This window comes from Helicoverpa zea, chromosome 9 (assembly GCF_022581195.2).
Source record: "Helicoverpa zea isolate HzStark_Cry1AcR chromosome 9, ilHelZeax1.1, whole genome shotgun sequence".
Lineage (NCBI taxonomy): Eukaryota > Metazoa > Arthropoda > Insecta > Lepidoptera > Noctuidae > Helicoverpa > Helicoverpa zea.
Genome location: NC_061460.1, coordinates 6,426,672 through 6,447,561, shown reverse-complemented (window position 1 = coordinate 6,447,561; position 20,890 = coordinate 6,426,672). Strand labels below are relative to the sequence as shown.

General features: G+C 37.2%; 1 protein-coding gene across 6 annotated transcripts; it reads right to left on the bottom strand.

The window, feature by feature from the left end:
* Positions 1 to 1,041: 1,041 nt before the first annotated feature.
* Positions 1,042 to 20,623, bottom strand: LOC124633173 (transcription initiation factor TFIID subunit 1). 6 transcript variants are annotated; one of them, XM_047168310.1, is made up of 36 exons: positions 20,246 to 20,623; positions 19,950 to 20,017; positions 18,912 to 19,141; positions 18,547 to 18,664; positions 18,050 to 18,231; positions 17,522 to 17,693; positions 17,135 to 17,308; positions 16,697 to 16,824; positions 15,700 to 15,944; positions 15,204 to 15,363; positions 14,539 to 14,773; positions 13,903 to 14,088; positions 13,415 to 13,444; positions 12,943 to 13,115; positions 12,740 to 12,860; positions 12,243 to 12,400; positions 11,631 to 11,826; positions 10,977 to 11,240; positions 10,543 to 10,676; positions 10,220 to 10,388; positions 9,967 to 10,081; positions 9,252 to 9,454; positions 8,856 to 8,943; positions 8,399 to 8,541; positions 7,907 to 8,095; positions 6,149 to 6,406; positions 5,500 to 5,653; positions 5,048 to 5,178; positions 4,664 to 4,826; positions 4,139 to 4,281; positions 3,574 to 3,754; positions 3,194 to 3,250; positions 2,973 to 3,074; positions 2,522 to 2,670; positions 2,059 to 2,163; positions 1,042 to 1,546 (listed from the first exon to the last, which is right to left on the bottom strand). In XM_047168310.1, the coding sequence occupies exons 1-36, from the start codon at positions 20,469 to 20,471 to the stop codon at positions 1,472 to 1,474; spliced, it is 5,625 nt and encodes a 1,874-aa protein (XP_047024266.1). In that variant the 5' UTR covers positions 20,472 to 20,623; the 3' UTR covers positions 1,042 to 1,471. The 6 variants fall into 6 exon arrangements, with proteins under 6 accessions (XP_047024266.1, XP_047024268.1, XP_047024267.1 ...); XM_047168312.1 differs by having other exon boundaries at positions 5,509 to 5,653; XM_047168311.1 differs by having other exon boundaries at positions 9,252 to 9,451.
* Between the last annotated feature and the right edge of the window lie 267 nt (positions 20,624 to 20,890).

Below are 20,890 nucleotides of genomic sequence, written 5' to 3'. Positions count from 1 at the left end.
GGATTTTTTACGCTAATTCCTAGGTAGTTTTCATGAACGATACCTCATTATTAGGTACAAAGGTTTACCCACATTACGTAACCTATCTTACTGATCTTATGGTTTTTGTACGTTATCTACTGTTAGTTTTGAACTACTGTGTACAACATGTTTATCTTTTAATGTATGCTGAGTTTACCTATATGTGATTGTTACACTATTATTAAGTTATATTACATGTTATCTTAGCCGTATCAGTGTAAATAATCGTTGGTGAACCAAAATAAATAAAATAAACTAATGTCGCAGTTTTTAAGTAGAGCACCCTGTAGCATGATTTAGCACGTAGGTGGCACGCAAAGGTTCAGATATGGCCTAAGTTCGTTATTTTATGGTTAGGATATTTTGCTGCAAAAACAACTCTTCTATTTCATCAATAAGAGAAAAAGAATGAAGAGGCTATCGCAGAATAGGCGAGCCTTTCAAGTATGTAACTCCGATGTGATACGGGTCCGAACAATGAATGCGGGGCACTCGATGCATCCTCGCCGCGCCGGTATTAAAATGCCTACGCTGGCTATGCAATCCATCGAAGTCCGACTCGGACCATCGGAATTTATTCGGCCACCAATAAGCCAAGGCTTTTCATGGTTTTAAAATTTGTCCTGTATATACGGAGATTTTATAACTTGTTACATAAAATCTGCCGAATTGACGTACGAACGAGCTTTCATCTTTTCAAGCGAGCTTTCGTAACAGGATTTTTTTTTGTTTTTTTTCGTTCACGTAGAAAATGAAGTTTGCGAGACACGTCACCTATTGAACTCTTGAATGGATAGCAAAAATTATGTACATGTAGCTACAAGATTTTTAAACTTGCATAACGCATTTTTCTAGCTTATTTCATTTGATAAATAGATCTAATAACGTAATGTATGTACATAGTTTTATGAGAAATATTAAACTCTGGTTGTCAAACAGTGTAATTAAAGAGCGCATAATAAAATTAATATTAATATTTTCATTAATTGAGTAAAGTTTTGACTGTAAATAAAATACTTATTTACTAACTAATATTATTTATTCTTACAAAATATTTATAGAAACAACAATAATAAACTTAATTTAAATCATTCTCTTATTTCATATCTAGGATTTATGTAATTTTAATAAGCCTATCTATACCATTTCAATCAAAGAATGAATTCATGAGATTGACTCAAATTCATAGGGTATAAAGTCCATAGTATAGTCAATCAAAAAGTTATATTACAATCAAAGTGTTCTAGGTTTTAGTGACGGCAGAATTGCCCTTATATTCTCATCATATCCATTATTGTTTTCATAAAAATATTCACTACATTACATTGGAAGCTGAATAGATATTTTAAAGTCAATCTGTCGTGTCGACCAATTGTTACAGTCCATAACAAAACTATGAATACTATTATAATTTTTGTCTACATAATATAATATGTTTATGTTTTTGTTCTTAGAACCATAGTCCATCTTCGGGTTCCTCTTCACTATCAGTGACTTGAAGGTCGTCTTGTATTGCTGGGTCCGGCTGGAATAAAAAAAAGGTTGAATTCTTGTCTAACTACAGAAAACTGCTCATTTATCTGCTTACAACCGGTATACGGATTTATATAACTATCTGTTGATTTGTGATCAGAGATTGAATTTTGAAATTAGCTCCATATTTATTTTATAATCGCAAAGCAACACGCAGATAGGCGGCAGATATCCGCAGATTTTGTTTAAGGCCTCGGCCTCGAATTTTGCGGGCAGCGGGGCGGCAGCGGCGGCGGCGCGGGAGCGGCAGGATCTTACGCGTATAATCAAATGGACCGGCCCTCGAATACAGCGGCGCGGGAGCGGGCAACGAGCGGTGCACTCGGTGACCGCCCGCGCCGCCGCCGCTGCCGCCCCGCTGCCCGCAAAATTCGAGGCCGAGGCCTAAGTAATGGCAGCAATACATTCTGTGGTCGGATTAACTTATTTTTTTTGGATAAAAAAAAATTACACTCTAACTTTGGAAAAATATAAATTAAATAATGGAAACTCCTTGGTCTTTACCTGCCAGTTTTCTGGGGGTTCTTCCTTGAACTGCGGCACCGGTTCCAAACCTGTGCCGCCCAACATTTGTGGCTCCAAGCCCATGTCAGGCTCAATCGGTTCCTCCTAGGAATTCACATGATTATTAAAATGATAATACAATCAAATTGCTCGCAACTGTACGAAATATGCGAACAAATAACAAGCTAGTTTTTTTTTTGTAAAATGGCACATTTGAACATAGTTTGGCAAATAAATATATTCGCTGTATTTATCTACACGTGCGAGATACCTAATCGATGTTTTATTAATTACTTTTCACCTATTGCAAGCTATAAGTTGCATTTGACCAGCGTACCGTCAACAAATAAATATTGATCACAAATGATTATGTTTTCTAAAAGTATCAAGATTTTCAACAACTGAATTTTGGCATCGCCTTTTGTTTATTCCTAAAAAGACTTTCTATAGACACTTAAATTACCTTAACAACAGGCGGGAACGAGTAATCAGTGCTATGTTGGTCGAGATCCACGAAGTCGTCGGAGGGTTGCGGCGGTTCATCCGGCACCTCGCGCTTTATTAGGAACTCCGATGTGTCGAAACTTGGCTCTCCTAGCGGCGGGTCTTCGTCTATAACAATATAAAGTAAGTTTTGTTTGCATTGAAAATAAATGAGCACATTAAATTAGGTACATAATATACTATGTTTTAATGTTGTGGTTCAGAACTACATAACATTTTTATTGATTGTTCTTAATAGGACTTTATGCTATGAGGACTCAGCTATTTTCCCAATAGTGTCAAGTCTTATAATTTACAAAATTTTCAATCAATAAAATATGGGACCAAACACATTTATGGGAAAAAATAATCACATTTTTAGCCGTATGTATTAATGTTAGGTACATAATTTTTAAAGTTTCTGTTCTCACCTTGATACGGTGGCCGTACAGCCAATTGAACCATCGCTTCTGCAGCCACTTTCTGTTCAACCTCCTCGAGCTCTGAGCTGCCACTATCCGAGTACTGGAGATCTAAACAATACAAAAACAAATATGTGTAAATTCTTGTTGTTGATTATTTCATTCACATTTAAAAGAACCGCGTTTTTTGAAGTCGGTAAAAAATAGAAGAGAATTATAAAAAATCATACCTTCTTCCAAAGAGTTCTGATCTTTTCTTGGTCTACCACGCTTCCTTGGTGTTGCACCTATAAAAATGAAAAATATTAGATGAATTCGCCAGACAAAACCTCGTTGTCTCAAGTTTCAAATTTGTAAAGGCTGCTTTGGCTTTTTACAATAAAGTACTTATATTTTCCCTCTATAATTTTTCATGTCATTGATATAGTACAGTGGAATGAATGTTTGCAAATGCAGTGTAATAACCAAATGCATAATCCTTACTAAGTAAAGTGTTAAGTTTGTTGCGCTGAAACGATTGACGGATTGGGGTAGGAAGTAGAGAAGACAAAGTTCCTCAACACCCGAATAAAACCACAGGCAACAACCAGTATTAAAATATATATCTCACCATCAGCAGCAGCAGTGGAAGTGGAAGGCTTGTGCTTCCTCGGCCGGCCTCTGCCACGCTTCTCATCGGGCGGCGGCGGCGGCGGTTCTTCCACGTCCAGGTCTGAATGATCAGCCTCTTCTAACATCTTCTGTTGTACGCGGGAAATGTTCGCTTCGAGTTGACTGACGTGTTCGCCGAACTGGGAGAGGAATATGTATGTATAAAGATTTGTTTAAAAGCCTAAGATAACCAGCTGTGAAATTGACCCCGTTGGTCAAATCGGCACATCAATGGACACATGCGCGTATTTGTACTTCTTTCGTTAGTTTTAATTTAGTTTCGGAACGACATCGAGTTTTTCAAGAATTGTAGCCCTTTTTTGTTTTTCACCACACGTTGTATAGGAGGTCATAAATACACATTGTGGGAAACTGAAATTCCACCTTCGTAGGTTCATAAAAATTACATAGAGGATCTATGGTGAATCTAAAAGAAGTTAAAAACTCTGATGGTATGACCAAACGTCATGCAGTTTATCCTCAAATTTCCATCAATTTTCTAAGTATTATCTTACACTTCTCACCTGTTCTAACGACTCTTGAGTGACTTTAAGTATGATTTCAGCCTGCCTCGTGAACTGGGAGTTGGGACCGTTGTAGGCGCGACAGTTGTCCACTAGCAGCTGAATGTCGCGGAGGAAGTCGTTGCGACTGTGGTACTTGTGAGCTGTCAAGAAAAAAAAGATCTGGGTTTACAGCTTGGCAAATTAAAGGAAATGTGTCACCAAATAGACCACACACACTGTACTTATGTTATAAAAGGGGAAACAATGTGCAAGCCTTGGTTAAATATATATATAAGTTAGATAGCGGTGGATAACTAACAATTAGTTGTTGTAACTATACCTTAGCCACGAAGACAAGTTACTGGGGAAACACTAGGCTAAGTATTGTGTATCATTTAATACTAATGCATAAGTCTCAAATACAGCAGACGTTTTCTGGATTGAAAATATACCTCTACAACGACTGTTGAAAGATTTTTACAAAGTAAATATTGTGCCAAAACAATTTATTTAAAATAATAATCCCTCAATAAACAAAGTTACCTTGTATTTTCTTGCCCATAGTCTCCATATCGATGGGTTTCTTGATAACATTGTAGTAATCCTTCACTTGTTTCTTATTGACTGGCTTCAGGAACGGCCACGCTTCAGGCATTATCTTCAATTTAGTTGTCAATAGATTTTCTAAGATGAATGATAGCGCCACCTGTGAATAGAAGTTTGTAAGTTACACTTTTTTATACCATAATGGAGTACTAATATTATTTTTAAGTAAAAAATCACGGTACCAAAAAAGGCCTTTTACGAATCCGAGCTTTTATCCAACTATAGGATGGAAATTGCTCATAAAACGAAAAATTATTTCAAAGTTGGCAAATTAGTTACAGATAAGTACAAATAAAAATAAACTAGGCTTTTAATTCTTACCTGATCGTTATCATCGAGCAATGGATTGATTTGTTTCTCCAATTTCATCAATTGCTCTTCTTTTTCAGCCAATTTTTCAACGCATCGTTGCAACATCCTTTGCGCAGCTACCGTCAAACTGCTCGTAGGTCCTTAGAAACATTACAATATGGTTTAGGAAAGGCAATATAAGACATCCCGGCTCTAGCTATAAGCTATTTTAATAAGCAACATTCGAGATATGAAGATGTTTTTTTTATTGCTTCATTCTCGAGGCTAACTCAAATACATGCAACATTACACTATTCTGCCATTAAACTATGTACTTTCTAAATACATAATGTATTTCAATCTAAATGTATTAACAAAATGCATGCAACTATTAGGTACAGAACAAAAATTGACTTTCCAAAACCTTTGCTCAGCATTAGATGAAATAAAAATAGTAAAAAAAACGATGCACTCTAGAATACCGTTAGTACCGTTGTAAAGAGTCGAATTTTCGACTATTTGGTTCACGTCTGCCAAGAATTCCTCTCGACTTTGATAGTGCTTCTGTCTGAGGTTGTCCCGAATTGTTTGCAAGTCCATCGGACGGGAGACTATGCGGTAGTAGTCGGCTACCAACTGAAAATAACGTAATGTTTTAGAGAATAAGGTTCAAAACTCAATAGCAAATTTTAAAGTTTTAGAAGAGTTATTAAATTTCGATGTGGAATATTAATCATTTGAATCTGAGCTCTATAATCTTAGTATGGGGTTTGATACTTTACGCCTTTGAAAAGTAATTAATCACGTTCTTTACAGTTTAGGGCAACATAGAGAGGGGACAGTTTTTATCGATATATTTGGGACATCAGTGAGTGAGATGCCTACGTTCAGCATTGGATTTCCATGGCTTCAATCATCTTTATAGACACAGACAGCGGCAAACTTTCCTTAGGATTAACAGGGAACAAAAACGTCTGAACATCGGGCAGATGTCTCATATGATTCAGGACATCTTCCAACGGCGATGACAATGTAACAAGGGGGTCTGTTCGGCGCCTTTCTGCGGGTCTTCGGACCAGATATCCATAGGAGACGCTTTCTAAAAAGAATCACTTATAAGGGAGAACTTACCTTGGGATTAACAGGGAACAAAAACGGTTGAACATCGGGCAGGTGTCTCATATGATTGAGCACGTCTTCTAACAGCGATGACAGTGTAACAAGCGGGTCTGTTCTGCGTCTTTCTGCGGGTCTTCGGACGAGATAATCGCAGGAGTCGCCGGCAGTGCCGCGTCGGACCCGGCGGCCCATGCTGCGGGGCTCGCCGGACCCGCTTGCGCCGCCCGCGCGGCGGCCTGAACCACGGCGTTTCAGTTCCTCTGCTGATTGCTGGAAGATTAAACAAGGGATTTATGCTGATTTCTGTACTGTAGTAAGATTATGGGTAGCTGTCTTGAGAAAAATAGTATCTAATATAAATATTATTGCTATTGATTTTGGACAAAATCATTAATAATTTATTGAAATTGGGCTGCAAAACAGCACTTTTCGAACGTCAAAAAATTTACAAAAGACAGCCCCCAAACGCCCACCCTTCACCACATCCTATGTGTTTTTGCTGGGAAGAAGAAGTGGCCCAACAAACTCCCCAGCACAAATGCAATTTACATAGGGAAGAAGAAGTGGCCCAACAAACTCCCCAGCACAAATGCAATTTACTTAAGGAAGAAGAAGTGGCCCAACAAACTCCCCAGCACAAATGCAATTTACATAGGGAAGAAAAAGTGGCCCAACAAACTCCCCAGCACAAATGCAATTTACTTAAGGAAGAAGAAGTGGCCCAACAAACTCCCCAGCACAAATGCAATTTACTTAAGGAAGAAGAAGTGGCCCAACAAACTCCCCAGCACAAATGCAATTTACATATGGAAGAAGAAGTGGCCCAACAAACTCCCCAGCACAAATGCAATTTACTTAAGGAAGAAGTGGCCCAACAAACTCCCCAGCACAAATGCAATTTACTTAAGGAAGAAGAAGTGGCCCAACAAACTCCCCAGCACAAATGCGATTTACATTGGGAAGAAGAAGTGGCCCAACAAACTCCCCAGCACAAATGCAATTTACTTAAGGAAGAAGAAGTGGCCCAACAAACTCCCCAGCACAAATGCAATTTACATAGGGAAGAAAAAGTGGCCCAACAAACTCCCCAGCACAAATGCAATTTACTTAAGGAAGAAGAAGTGGCCCAACAAACTCCCCAGCACAAATGCAATTTACTTAAGGAAGAAGAAGTGGCCCAACAAACTCCCCAGCACAAATGCAATTTACATATGGAAGAAGAAGTGGCCCAACAAACTCCCCAGCACAAATGCAATTTACTTAAGGAAGAAGTGGCCCAACAAACTCCCCAGCACAAATGCAATTTACTTAAGGAAGAAGAAGTGGCCCAACAAACTCCCCAGCACAAATGCGATTTACATTGGGAAGAAGAAGTGGCCCAACAAACTCCCCAGCACAAATGCAATTTACTTAAGGAAGAAGAAGTGGCCCAACAAACTCCCCAGCACAAATGCAATTTACTTAAGGAAGAAGAAGTGGCCCAACAAACTCCCCAGCACAAATGCGATTTACATAGGGAAGAAGAAGTGGCCCAACAAACTCCCCAGCACAAATGCAATTTACATAAACTTTTGTAAACTACATAGTAGGTAATCGGAAAAGGAGCTTTACGTTTATGGTAGGTAATCCAAGGTTGTGGCATAGTTTGAAAGAGTTAACAGGTCAGTCTTTGAAAATACATAAACCGCCAAAAAAGGAACATGATTGGGTTTCAGCATCATATTCTCTAAACAATTCCCAATACCTCTCTCATAATTTATCAATCCTTACCTTAATAATCTTCGTAGGTAACGTAAGCTTGGTTCCGTCAACATAGCCCAAATCATCATCATCGGGTTCTAGCGGCGGTGGTTCGATGTCAGTCTCAGGCGGCGAAGACGGCCCGCCTCCCATCGCGCCCGTATACAGAGGACAGGCCTTATTTGTGCGCATGTGGCCTACTTGACCGCAAGCACCACACTAAGGTTGAAAATAAAAAAATATATTAATAGTTCTTGTCGACTAGTTTTGTTCGAAGTTGGCTGCTATACTGCTATTTATACCACTTGGTAAGGTTTTTTTTTAATGATTTGTGCAAAGATAGTGAAGCTTGCGCTTAATATTTAATCACTTGAAAATAAATCATTTTAATCCTCTAAATTAAGCGCACTAGTTGCGCATTGATGCATACTGAATGGATTTTTGCTTCTGCATTGTTTGTGCAAAATTTATCATACTATTATATTTTACAGTTCAAAATTACAATAATATTAAGCTATTCACCTTGAGTTTCAAATCTGGCTTCAACTTAGCACGGCGTCTTGAAGAGGATGGAGTGTGCAAATCTGGTTCTTGCTTAATTTGACCCAATGGGATCAAACCTTGGGACGGAGAGCTCAGATCCATCGATGAAGACAGAATATTACCTAGGAAATAAAATCATTATTATAATACCTATGTAATTTATTGAACAATATTGTATTCTTCTTAAATAGTTTTAATTTGTTTTATAGTTTTAATTAAATTGCAATATACAGTTGTGTCGCTTGGAAGTTTGTTCTTCACCGCTTCTTTTTTCTTTTTAACATTAGGAAGTGCTGAAAATTTTGGGGCTGCTGTCCTTTTCTAATTTTGACGTGAAAAACTAGCCTACTTTCAATAAACATTTTTGACTTTGACTTTATCGTAATATTATTTTTTATGAAAGTTATTACATGTATTAGGTTTTCTTACTACTTACTCTTACTATCAGGAAATGGTCCAGGGACTGTGACATTTCCTGCCAGTCTTTCCCTTTCTTGATTCCTCTTGATACGTCTTAGTTGTTCCTATGAGAATACTTTTAGGTAAGAAAAATACATTCAAGAAGTACATATTGTATTAACAAACATAAAGTAAAAACTGTTTGTTGTCCAGAGACTAATAATAACTTGTACATCAAAAGATGGAATTCAACGCTTATTTATTAGATTTACGTAACTCACTCTGATAAAATCACGGTCAGAGAAAACTCAGACTGGCGTTGTGGTACTTCGATATCAATTTTGTATGCAAAAGATTTTCGATTCTATTTCAACGGTAAAAGGTCTATAAACCTTTAACGGCTACAGTCTAAAAACAAAACAAGATCACGTACTTGAATCCTCCTCTTTTCTCTCTTCATTTCTTCCTTCTGCGATTCGTCCATGGTGGCGAACTGTCGTATGAATGTGTCGTCTTTGGTGGAGCGTATCTTCATGTACGCCTCGATGACGGCCGCTTTACGTACAAGTTCGACTCTTGTGTAACGTTGGCCGGACGCATTGCGGAATGTACGAACTATACGGAGGACGCGACCTGCTGGGGGATTAAAGTAAGTATGGTATCATTGTTAAGAATTATGGTAAGAAAGCTAGCACTTTTCTTTTAAATATATCTATACTAATATTACAAAGAGGAAAACTTAGTTTGTTTGTAACGGATAAACACAGAAACTAGGTACTGGACCGATTAAAATATTTCATCTTTTGCGAGTAACATAAGCTATGTTTTATCCCGGTACGGGCAGGAATTCCCACGGGACGCGGGTGAGACCGCGGGAAAATTTCTAGTCACATATAATTTGATCCTTTTCGTTTACCATTTGCTACTAATATTAGGAATCTGATGTTTGTTCCTCAATGACGCTTTAACAGAATAAAATGAGGTGAAATAAAGTTTAGTAGAGTTGGTTCCAACTTAAAACATACCCGGATACTCTTTATCTGCATGCGGGGAGTATTTTCCTTCGGATGCGGGAGGAAACTAACTTGGCTAATTACGAAAATTCCAGGTTTGTTCCTAAAATACAGAATGAACTTCAACTCATTTACCTTGACTGGATGATTGCTGCTGGTCATTCTGATTGATTTGTGGCTTCTTTTCAGATTGACCCAAAATCATCTTTCTTAGTTCAGCTCTCTCGGCCTCTTCCCTTTCTAATGATAACTGTGAAATAAAAATAATAATCACTATTTTAGCAAAAGGATATAAAAATACTCAATTAAGAAAATAAAATATTCTACTATTAAGTATATTCTACTATTAAAATGAAATATAGAATCTTTTCATTTATTATTTAAGTACCTGTTCCGTAGTCTTTTTATTTGCGAGCATGTTCTCCAAGTTCTTGCCCATTTCTTCCAAATCTGATTCTTCACTGACGGAGCTTTCGGCCTCGTCTGTACTCAGCACTTCTGTGCTCGTCAGTACACGGTTCTGTAGCTCGAATATACGTTGGCACTCTTCTTTATATCTGTACAAACACATAAGGGTTAATTACTGTTTAATCAAATGTTGATGTTTTGATATAAGATTATTAGCAAACTAAATGCAGTATACCTGACGGCACACATCCATCTTACATCAATATAATAGTCTAAAAGGTGCCAATTAATTCGTAGACTTACCTTTCTTGATGTTCAGCTATAGAGAATCTGTTTCCTCTCGAAAATTTCGTCATTCCTTCTTCACCAGCCTTAGCTTTTTCAGTCGACAATGTTCTAACTACGTCAATGACCTCCCATCTAGACAGTTTCTTGATCTACAAATTGAAAAATATGTTTTAAAGTAAGTATCTATATAAAATGGTTTCACAAGCCAAATACTTTGTTGATGTATATCTTAAGAGATTAAGCAGGATATCCCCCGTAATTTCTTTTGGCACCGCGATTCGAGATATTAAATTAAAAAACCTGTCTCCCCAACGGCGAACTATTAAGTAGGTACTCTATTATGGGCATAGACCGCCCATTTCACATACTATAATCCTTGGCCATACCTATAGAAAATACCTACATTGTCTATATAACAATAAAAAAAAGGTTCTATTAAAAAATCATACCTCTTCCTCAGGCACACCAAACTTCCTCAGCAAAGCTTTAGCATTATTCAAGCTCAATCTTCTCAAGTCGGCATCAGTACCCGTCACCGTTCTCTTCGGCTGTTGTTCTTCATTGGGCTGTTGTGTTGGTTTGTTCGGCACTCGTACGTAGGAAAACCCTTCGCCGCAGCCTGTCGGGTCGGCTGGACCAGTTAGTTGGAGCAAACATTTGCCACGCATGGCTTGGATGTAGGCGCGGGTTGTGTTCCAAGGTGCTACTTTTACCTGCGTGATAAATGTGAAGATTAGCACGGATTGATTGAAGACGTGTGAGAATTTCACAAATAGTTGCTAGAATTATCTTTCGTAAAAGAATGATGGCTATATTGAAAATATTGTTGATGGTTATATCATCCATCTCGCTTACTTGCCATTTGGTAAGTAGTAAATACTTAGGTACTTCTAGTTAATGGTTGTTTGTGATTTATGTTTAGGTATAAAATCTCTCAAATTTTATCGACAGCAGAGCACAGAAATTGTTTCGGGCTCAGAAAAAATCCTAGGAAAAATATTTAAGGTAATGCCTAACCTAGCAAAACATATCGAGTCTCTTCACTGCAGTGAAATAATTCGAAAACATAAGTCAAATACCTTAAAAAACTGCTTGCCACATACCTCATCATCCATCTTCAACTGCATTTCCTCATCGTCATCCTCTTGCGGCGTGAATATGAACTTCTCTCCGTACCCCGCGTCTTTGAGCCTTTGTTCCGCGGCCGCCATACTGAAGTATGCACAACACTGCTCGGGCGATACCATCGCACGAATCTCTTCTTCCGATGGAAGACGGAAATCTGGTTTTATTACCCACCTAGTGAAAGAAATGTATTAACTTTAAGTTCCTGATAGGCAAATGTCAGAATTGAACAAAATATTTATATGGTACGGTTCGCGCCATGTTATGTAATTTGTATTTGAATCGTTACGCATTTATTCGTACGGATATTGTCGAAAAGCTTTGCTTGACTGAAGTTCCCTACTACTGACTTACCAGTAGAAAACATACAGTTACAACACTTGTGCATCAAATGGCTAACTTCGCAAAAGCAAAGTTACGTGGCGAGAACCGTTCATAGTTACCTAAGGCAAAGTTTTAAACCTACCAGGTTTAAAACTACTTCCTAAGATCTACTTGGTAAAGTGCTCGACTATGTATTTCTAAATCGAAAACAAATTAACTTAAATACATTCAGGATTTAAAAGGCGAGATATTAAGGTTGTACTTACCAATTAGAATCTAATCCAGTACGTTTGAAGTCAGCACACAGCTTGAGCCTCTTGCGTATAGAACTTTCAGAGTGTGACGGGAACGCCCTCTTTATGTCATCCATCTTTATTCGGCGCGGCTTATCTCGAGATTTCCAGAACAATCGGTAAATGAAGACCTATAAAGGGAAGAACATAGAAATTAAGAAAGAGGTAGTAGTATTTTTTTACGGTTCAGTACCCAAAAGAGTAAAACGGGACCCTATTACTAAGACTTCGCAGTCCGTCTGTCCGTAAATCTATCACCAGACTGTATCTCATGAAATGTTACGGTTAAGACACTGTTTCATTTCACAGGTATATTACTGTTACCGCTATAACAACAAATGATGAAATCTAGGATATAATAAATATTCTAGGGGCATGGCCCTTCGTACGAGAGTTCGGTTCAAACTTGACCGGTTTTCATGGAAAAAGGATCCAATAGGTGTTACAAAGAAGTTGTAGAACTGACTAACCTGCAGAAAGTCTCGTACAAAATTGTTAGCCCTTTTCGAGTTGGGTCCAGGCACCTCATATAACGGACATTCTTGACCAGCCACGAATAATGCATCCACTTCACGAATGTAATAAGATTGTCTGAAACCATGTAAAATAGTGGTTTCTTAGTACGAGTTCAGAGGGCTGTGGTGTGTCTTCATCGTAAACTTATGATTCTTACCTCGTCCTTATAATCAAGAAGTCAGAAGGCTGCAGTGTATGTTCGTATATAGGAGCTCGGTACATATTGTTCTCAACGACAGGTTGTGTTGCTCCCGGCGGTAATATGCCAAGGAAAGGCGACGTATGAGCATACGCCACTTCACCATACTTAAGCGGTTTTGGACCTTCATCCTGTAAAAATTGAGCTCATATTTCAGTATCATGAAAATATGGGCTGATTCTTTACACAAAACATATAATAGAAATAAATAAACAGTCAAATAAAGAAATAAAAGTACCAAAACGAAAAAGAGCATTGTTTTTGCCTACGATTGGGGTCAACATATCTGTCTGTTTTTTTTTTCGTATCACATAAGAACTACACAGTACTAAAATAAATACACATAAGGGGTTTCATGTTCATAGATCATACATATAAATGCGAAGCGAAAACATAATGAAAATTGGTGTATTATGTGAATGAGGCCTACCTTTGAATTGGCACCGCCCCTTTTGGACCCCTTTGGCAATGAAAATAAAAATACACGTTTATAATTACATTACCTACAGCAGTGGAAAGTTCAACATACAAACTGTATGGATTATGTAAGATGTCAGTGAATTCCTGGAATAAAATTGATATTTTACATATAAACATATGTACATACAATTATTATGAACTTCCACCATTTCACTTGCATATAGAATACACCCTATGGGACATTTATCACAATTAAATAAATTACGGGACAAAATACAGATAATAAAGCAACATTCACAACGCTCACTACAGCAGTAACTGTGATACGAGTTTACAATGATAGACCAAACTTTTTGCTGGTTTCGACCAAAGAGTTTTGCTATCATCAACAATGCTTCTTTAGCTACCCTTCTAAAAAGTACCTACCTACTATATTCTTTCGACACTTATTTTAAAAATCGAACCAGAAATTAAAAAATATTTAAAATATAAACATACCTTAGCCGCAGTACGTTTGTAGTAGTTTTTGATTTTGGAACACATGCCAACTTGGCTGATGAGTGGGGGATGTTCCTCGCAGAATTCCACCAATACGAGCTCGCCGTCTCTACCGCTTAGATCTTCTGGAGTTCGCATGAAGAATACGTCACCACCGCCGGAAGCTAATCGCTCTGCTTCGCGTTGCTGCAAAGAATAGTAAGTAAGTAAGCAAGTAGGTAATGCGGGTTTTGTGTACCGCGTTATAGTCAAAGCTCGATAAATTATGTGTCATTAATCTGCTGGTACTTTAGTATTATATGAAATAGTTTATTTAGATAAATCGTCAAATCTCTAAAACATGAAACTTGTGGATCATTCTGGAAATTGCAGTAATTTATCGAAGAGCAAATAATATTTTTGTTGACATAATTTATTAAACTATGTACAATAAGAAAAGGTACAATTCCTACAATTCTGAACAAGTTTAAGGATGGATTTCAGTAACCTGTCTACTTCTTGAATTTCTTACTAGAGGTAGGAATTTAATATTACTTGAAAGAAGATAATGTCAAAATTATATTTCTAGTAACCTTATTTGTAAACAAGAAAAAGATAGATTATTGAAATCCTCAATAAATCTATATCCCAACATACCTTAGCCTTCTTCTTAATATGTTTAAGCAGCGGTTGCACTGGATGAGGTCCCGGGGCCGCCAGAGGTCCGTACGACAGTTTCCTCATGGGCGGGCGATGGAAGGCCCTGAGTCGCGCGGGACCCATGTGCGTCTGTATGAACGGAGCACGTAACTCCACTACTGGGGTACTATGCTGAATTAATTGACCTCCGCCCACTTTGAGACGAGGGTTTTGGGATTTGGCCATGTAGAATCTGGAAGATTATATTAGGAAAATTATTTTAAGTGTCCTTAGTAAGGTTGGTGTTTGGGCAAAAAAGGGACTATAGAGAAATGTAACAAATGCCACACGGCTATGGAGATAGAGACCACTGGTCGTAATCTAGTAGACGATTACTAACGAAGTTGACCACACAAGACAGATGAGAGTCAATCATCGAAATAAATCAATGCAGAAGAGGTATAAGCGACTTGAGACCACAAAACAAATTCTCACATAGAAGTTTTCAGACATCAATAAATTAATTATTTTTTTAAAATAAATTGTTAGTTACAGTATCTACTACATTACAGTTATATACTTACTCAAGAACGGCGGAACCATTGGATGAAAATTGGTGAGGTCCGTTCACGAAGATTGTTAAACATCGAGCAGAAGATAAATATTGGTACAAAAATACTTACACATCATTAGAAATATTGAAAGGATCTCGGTCGGGTGACTTGGGCGGTGGAGGCGGCGCGTCTTCCTGTAGCACGTTGATGACGCCCGCTTTGCCGAGCAGGATCTTAGACTTCTTCACGTGAGGATGTGGGATCTTCACTTTGGGAGCTGGGCCTCTCTCTGAAAGAATTATGGGACGTGGGAGTTATCTAAGAAGCAGTGAAGAGATGCAATAAAGAGACTTTGATTTAAAAGCAGCCATTCTACAACTTCATTCGACCCATAAACGTCATGGCACAGATGAACTGCGTGACACGGCGTTCATGCCGTGCGTTTATGAGGGCCATAACCTCAACTATTTAGAACTTTGTTTAGAAGCACTTTCAGGCTCTACATAGCACCTAACAAAAGTAATCACTATAATCATATGTTATTCTTATTCTACTATTAAACAAATATTGCAATTGTGTTGTGACACTTATATTCAAACAATATGTTACTAAAAACACCACATACCTCTAGTAATCTTCGAAGGATCAACATCATCAGGTATTCCAAGAATAATGTTCTCGTCATTAGGATCTAAAGTCAATATCTTCGGTTTAGGCACCATGCTCATATTCTCAGCGTCCCAAATGACCTCGTCTTCCCAAGTTCCGTAGACTAACTCTTCGTTTTCAACGGGGAATATACTGTACCAAGTATTGTCTTCGCCGTCGGCTGAGTTACCGGTAGGATCTTTGTTTGCTGTTGCTGTTGCACTGTGGGATGATAGAAGTATGTAATTTTTGTTAGGTAGAAATGATATAAGTGCAGCTGAAAGTTCGATTTTATTTTACTGGTGGAAAAGAATGGATTTTAAGTAGCATCCCATGTTCTAGATTTCTTAATCCATCCTTACATAGGAATTAATTTATCTTAATAGGTATGTGCAACATTCTCAAAGGCAATTCTGTTATTTTTTTTTTCTGAAAATTATACAAGTTTCCGACATCTTTGACAGCCATCATGGGTAGCCAGAAAGTAACAGCTACCAAGAAGTATCAATTTGACCTGGTTAGTGATTAGGAACGTCAAATAGGCAGTTGCCAATTGCAAGTTTCAGTTGCAAAATCAGTTGTAATACGGGAATGAATTTTATTCAGTGCAAAAACTTTGTCAACTTATAGTTAAATAAGTTTTATAGATACGTATATTTTTATTTTGTTGTGTTTTAGTACAAAAAAGAATAGTCATTGATAGCGAAAGATGTTTATTTTGTAACTGATCGTACGGTCACAGTCGTCATAGTAGGCACAGCAGCAACGCGAAACTGGTTTACTGACGCGAGCGCTGCTCCAAACGCGTAAGAATAGTTAGTATCCATATTTTGATTTTTTTTTTTTTACTGATAATGCAGATATGTTCTGGTAATGATTCTGGACCACCAGTTTTTTTTTTTCACTGCTTAAAATTCATTCCTGTATTGTACTTATTTTTAATTAATGTAAATAAATCCATAAACCACACTTACGTGGGAGGTTTAGGCTGCAAAGGCGCGGGTGGTTGCGGTCGAGGATGAGAGAACTGTTGCGCAGTACGACTCACTGATGTCGGCACCCAACCCGCTGCATTGCTTTTACTGTTCAGACGCGCTAGCACCTGATGAAAAAGTTAATAGACCCGTGTAATAATATGGTGGTTCAATTAAATTATTTACATTAAAGAATAAATAAACAGTTAAAACAAAAAACGTAATAATGTTAATAATATTGCTGTTTGAATTGGAAAGGGAAATTAGTTTAGTTCATAATGGCTGCTTATAATAGTCAGTGCTATGAAAAAATCTGTAATCTACAACAGATCAGGATTACCGTCCTATGTCAATGGAAGTCGAAAATGTATTTTCTTGCAAAAAATATAAATCCTTCACCAAACACTAGTTTAATCCAAGTTCAATCACAGTTCTTACCTTATGTTTGATCTCACTGCCATCCCATATGACGTCATCCTCCCATTGTAACTGTGATACCATGAGGAACGAGTCATCAGGGAAACCACTGTCTGGATCTTCTTCTTTCTCTTGCTTTTCAGGGTTCACCTCTTCAACTTCTTTGGGTTTTTCTTCCCTTTCTGGTGATGGGGCCTATGATACAAACATTCAGATCTATAAGATTATTTTAATTATATGTTGCAGTGATGAAAAGGATACAATCCTAATTAATTCAAAGTTGCAAGACAAGCAGACACATAAGAGAAATATGACACTCTGAGATTAAGTTCCTACCTAAGAAAGAAATAGACATTCAATCCAACACAATATCTAATTTATTAAACAAAGCATAAGTATATTATTTACCTTAATCTTAAATCCATAATCAAATCCATCGCCGGTCTCAGGCACATTGAGCATGTCATACCACATCTGTGCAGGCCCGAATCGCCAATGCGCAGGAGTCGGTCTTTGCGACTTATCGCCCGAATTACCGGAGTTATTATCATTGCTCGATTGTTGGTTTTCTTCCATAGGCCTGTTTGGGAAAAGAAGAAATATTAAGTGCCAAATTCCAACTAAATAACATTTAAACGTTTAAGCGCCAATTCTTCTTCAATAATCAGTTAACTTTATCTGAGGAATAAATATAGCGGTTTAACATATACATATATTCTATACATATGTTGTCCACACTTTAAAAGTATTCTTCAGAAAGTTATCTGGCTATTGAAAAATCGGCCCTAAATCTAGTTTCGTAGCATAAGTGTGAAAGAGCAATTAAGAGTTTTAAGACTTTCGTAATTATCGTATTATCGGAATTTTTATCTCCAAAAAAAAGCTATTGGCCTAGTTAAGTAAAATAGAGTAGCAATTAAAAACAAAATCCCTTACTTCAACAATTTCTCCTCATCATCACTGGCATACTGTGGTTCCTGATTTTCAGCAGTTGTAGGCGGTGTGTCACTACTTGTACTACCACTGCGCTTGCGTCGTCTTCGCTTCTTAACACCGCGCCATATTTGAGGCAAGCTTGACAGTTTACCAGGACCGAATAGACGAGAGAATAGAAGTACCTGAAATACAGTTTTTTAGTAAGTAAATAAAATTTACAACATTATACATATTACTTATACATATACTTAAATTACATTAATATATAATGTAATTTACATTAATATATAATGTAATTTACATTAATATATAATGTAATTTAAGTTAGGAATTTTGAACAGATATAATTAAATTTACAAGAAATTAGAATAGTACATGTACCACTGTACCATCCAAAGATAGTCTGGTGTTGCTCAAGGTGTTAAATTAGTCATTGCAAAATGATGTGCAAAAAGTATAAAATAAGTAAATATTATGTTAGTTGAAAAATAACTTACTTTATCAGGTCTGAAGTCTGGGAACAGTTCTCTCACGTCAACATTAGCATATTTCGATGGCAACATAGCTGCCAGTGGTGTTTCCAATCTCTTTGGCCTCTCTGAAGATTTATGCGATCTGGAACATAAAACCTTTGTTAATTTAACAGATCAGATGCTTCAAATAAGGAGCACCTTAACACATCTGTTTTAACAATAAACCAAAGAGTTTGTGTGCGCTAGTCTCAGGGACTATTTAACAGATTTGAAAAATTATTTCAGTGTTAGATAGCCCATCGAGGAAGACTCAAGGCTATTATTAATCAGGGTGTGAGGCACATTTAGTCTCAAATATTTGTAAAGTATAAAATTATTAAGAAACTTACGGTATTGTCTGCGGCGGTGGCATAAGTTCACCGTCGCCCTCCATATCACCTTCATATCCCTCATCATTAGTCCCCTGTCCACCTTGTCGGTAGATATCATCCTCCTTCCAGTCATTTCTCCCTTCCTTCTCACTCTGTGGACAATCTGTATCATCTATCTCGGACTTTACATCCGTTCCCTCTGTGTCGGTTGTGTTCTGTGCAGCCGGGTTAGTGCTACTCTCTATTTCCTATGTGTTAACACAAATACGTCAGTGTGCGTTATACTGTGTTAAAGAATGATTTGACAGATGTTGTTAAGGGCTGACTTGCACCACTATGTACTGTTTCAAATAGAAAAACAGTATAAACTTTTTTGTTTTGATTATGTTTAGTGTGCTATGGTGCAAGTCTGCATAGCAGTTGAACTACAGCTACCTATAAGCTGTCTGTGGGCTTTTGTACTTTATATAGAAAATCTGTCAATTCATTCTCAGTTAAACATTATCACAAATAGACATTAAACATTCACTTTTCTACATAACCCAATTAATAACAAACAGTGACAGTACCACATTCTTCCTGTATAACATTTTATGTGTTTTTTCACTATGTAACAACTTTATTGCGTTGACTAACACAAATACAACATCACAATTTAACCATAATAACTTAGCCACCAAACAAAACATAAAATAACCCAAAACAAGAGTACCAGACAAACTTCATCACCATAAACATAATAAATGAAATAAGGGGAATAACACATTACAATTTCTTTTCCTAATAAAATAATTATTAGTATGTAGATCAGTGCAAGTGAAATCTTAAAACTAATATTCCCCAATTCATGGAAACATGACAAAACATACAATTTTAGACTGATCTACATTTTCCTCATAGCAACCACTACCTTCAGTTCTTTTTTTTTAAATCAACATTGAAATTGAACAAAAACAATATTGTGCAAGACTTTACCACAATACAATGTGTACTGTTCTTAAATAACTGATATTGAATTGGCAACTGTTTCTGACAATTTAAACATGCATTTATTACCTTTACATCATCCACTGCATCATCTATATCAAAAAAGTCTACGGCTGATGGACTTTTTTGTGTGTAATCTGTAATAGTTTAATAAAGCCTCAGTTGTAGTATATTATGCCAACTAAACTAAAATTGAGTAAAAAAGGTTGTTTCATGCATCATCAATTCAATGTTTAGTGTGACAGAATGTCTCAGTTTTTCAAACTTTAAAATGCTCGAGGCAATCTATGGACTAATGTAGCCTGTTGATAAGAGAATTGTGTATATTTTTTTTTATAAATAAGGCAATGACTACAATTGCATACCTTTCTCTTGATCTTCCTTGCTAACTTCTTCTTCGTCGAGTACTTCAGATAACATAGACCCGAAGCCAAAGCGAGTGAGAGATGACAGCATGCGCTTGGAGTCTCCATCAAGGAGTCCATCATCTTCCAACTGACCGCGTTCATCAATATTGCCGAATAAAAACCCAGTCAAATCCATTCCTGAGCCGCCATCGCCCCCGTCGCCCCCATCGTCGCTATCACACATTTTTGTTTACAACAATGCCTTAGTTAGTTTTAAAATACGGGCATTGTATGCACTTTGTCAATACTATTTATTTAAAAGTTTTATGGTATTTAGCAATACAACAAACGCCGTAAAGAGAAGCAAGCTTGCTTGACTTTATTTTGACAACACGTTTGACTTGACATCATGTCATGACAATTTGCTTTTTTGTGCGTTTCAATAAACCAGTTGGCAATATCTACAGCTTGAAAACAACGATGTCCCTTTTACAGTTACTCGAATTGTATATAGCTATCTCTTTTTAGACGCGGTGCGTTGATGTTATTAATTTTTCTGACAACAGATAATAGTATTGCTAGCGTAAAATAGGCCAAAAACAAAGAGGAAAAGCATTTCATCCATTACTTTTATTATAGTTAGCCATTTCATTTAGTTTTACA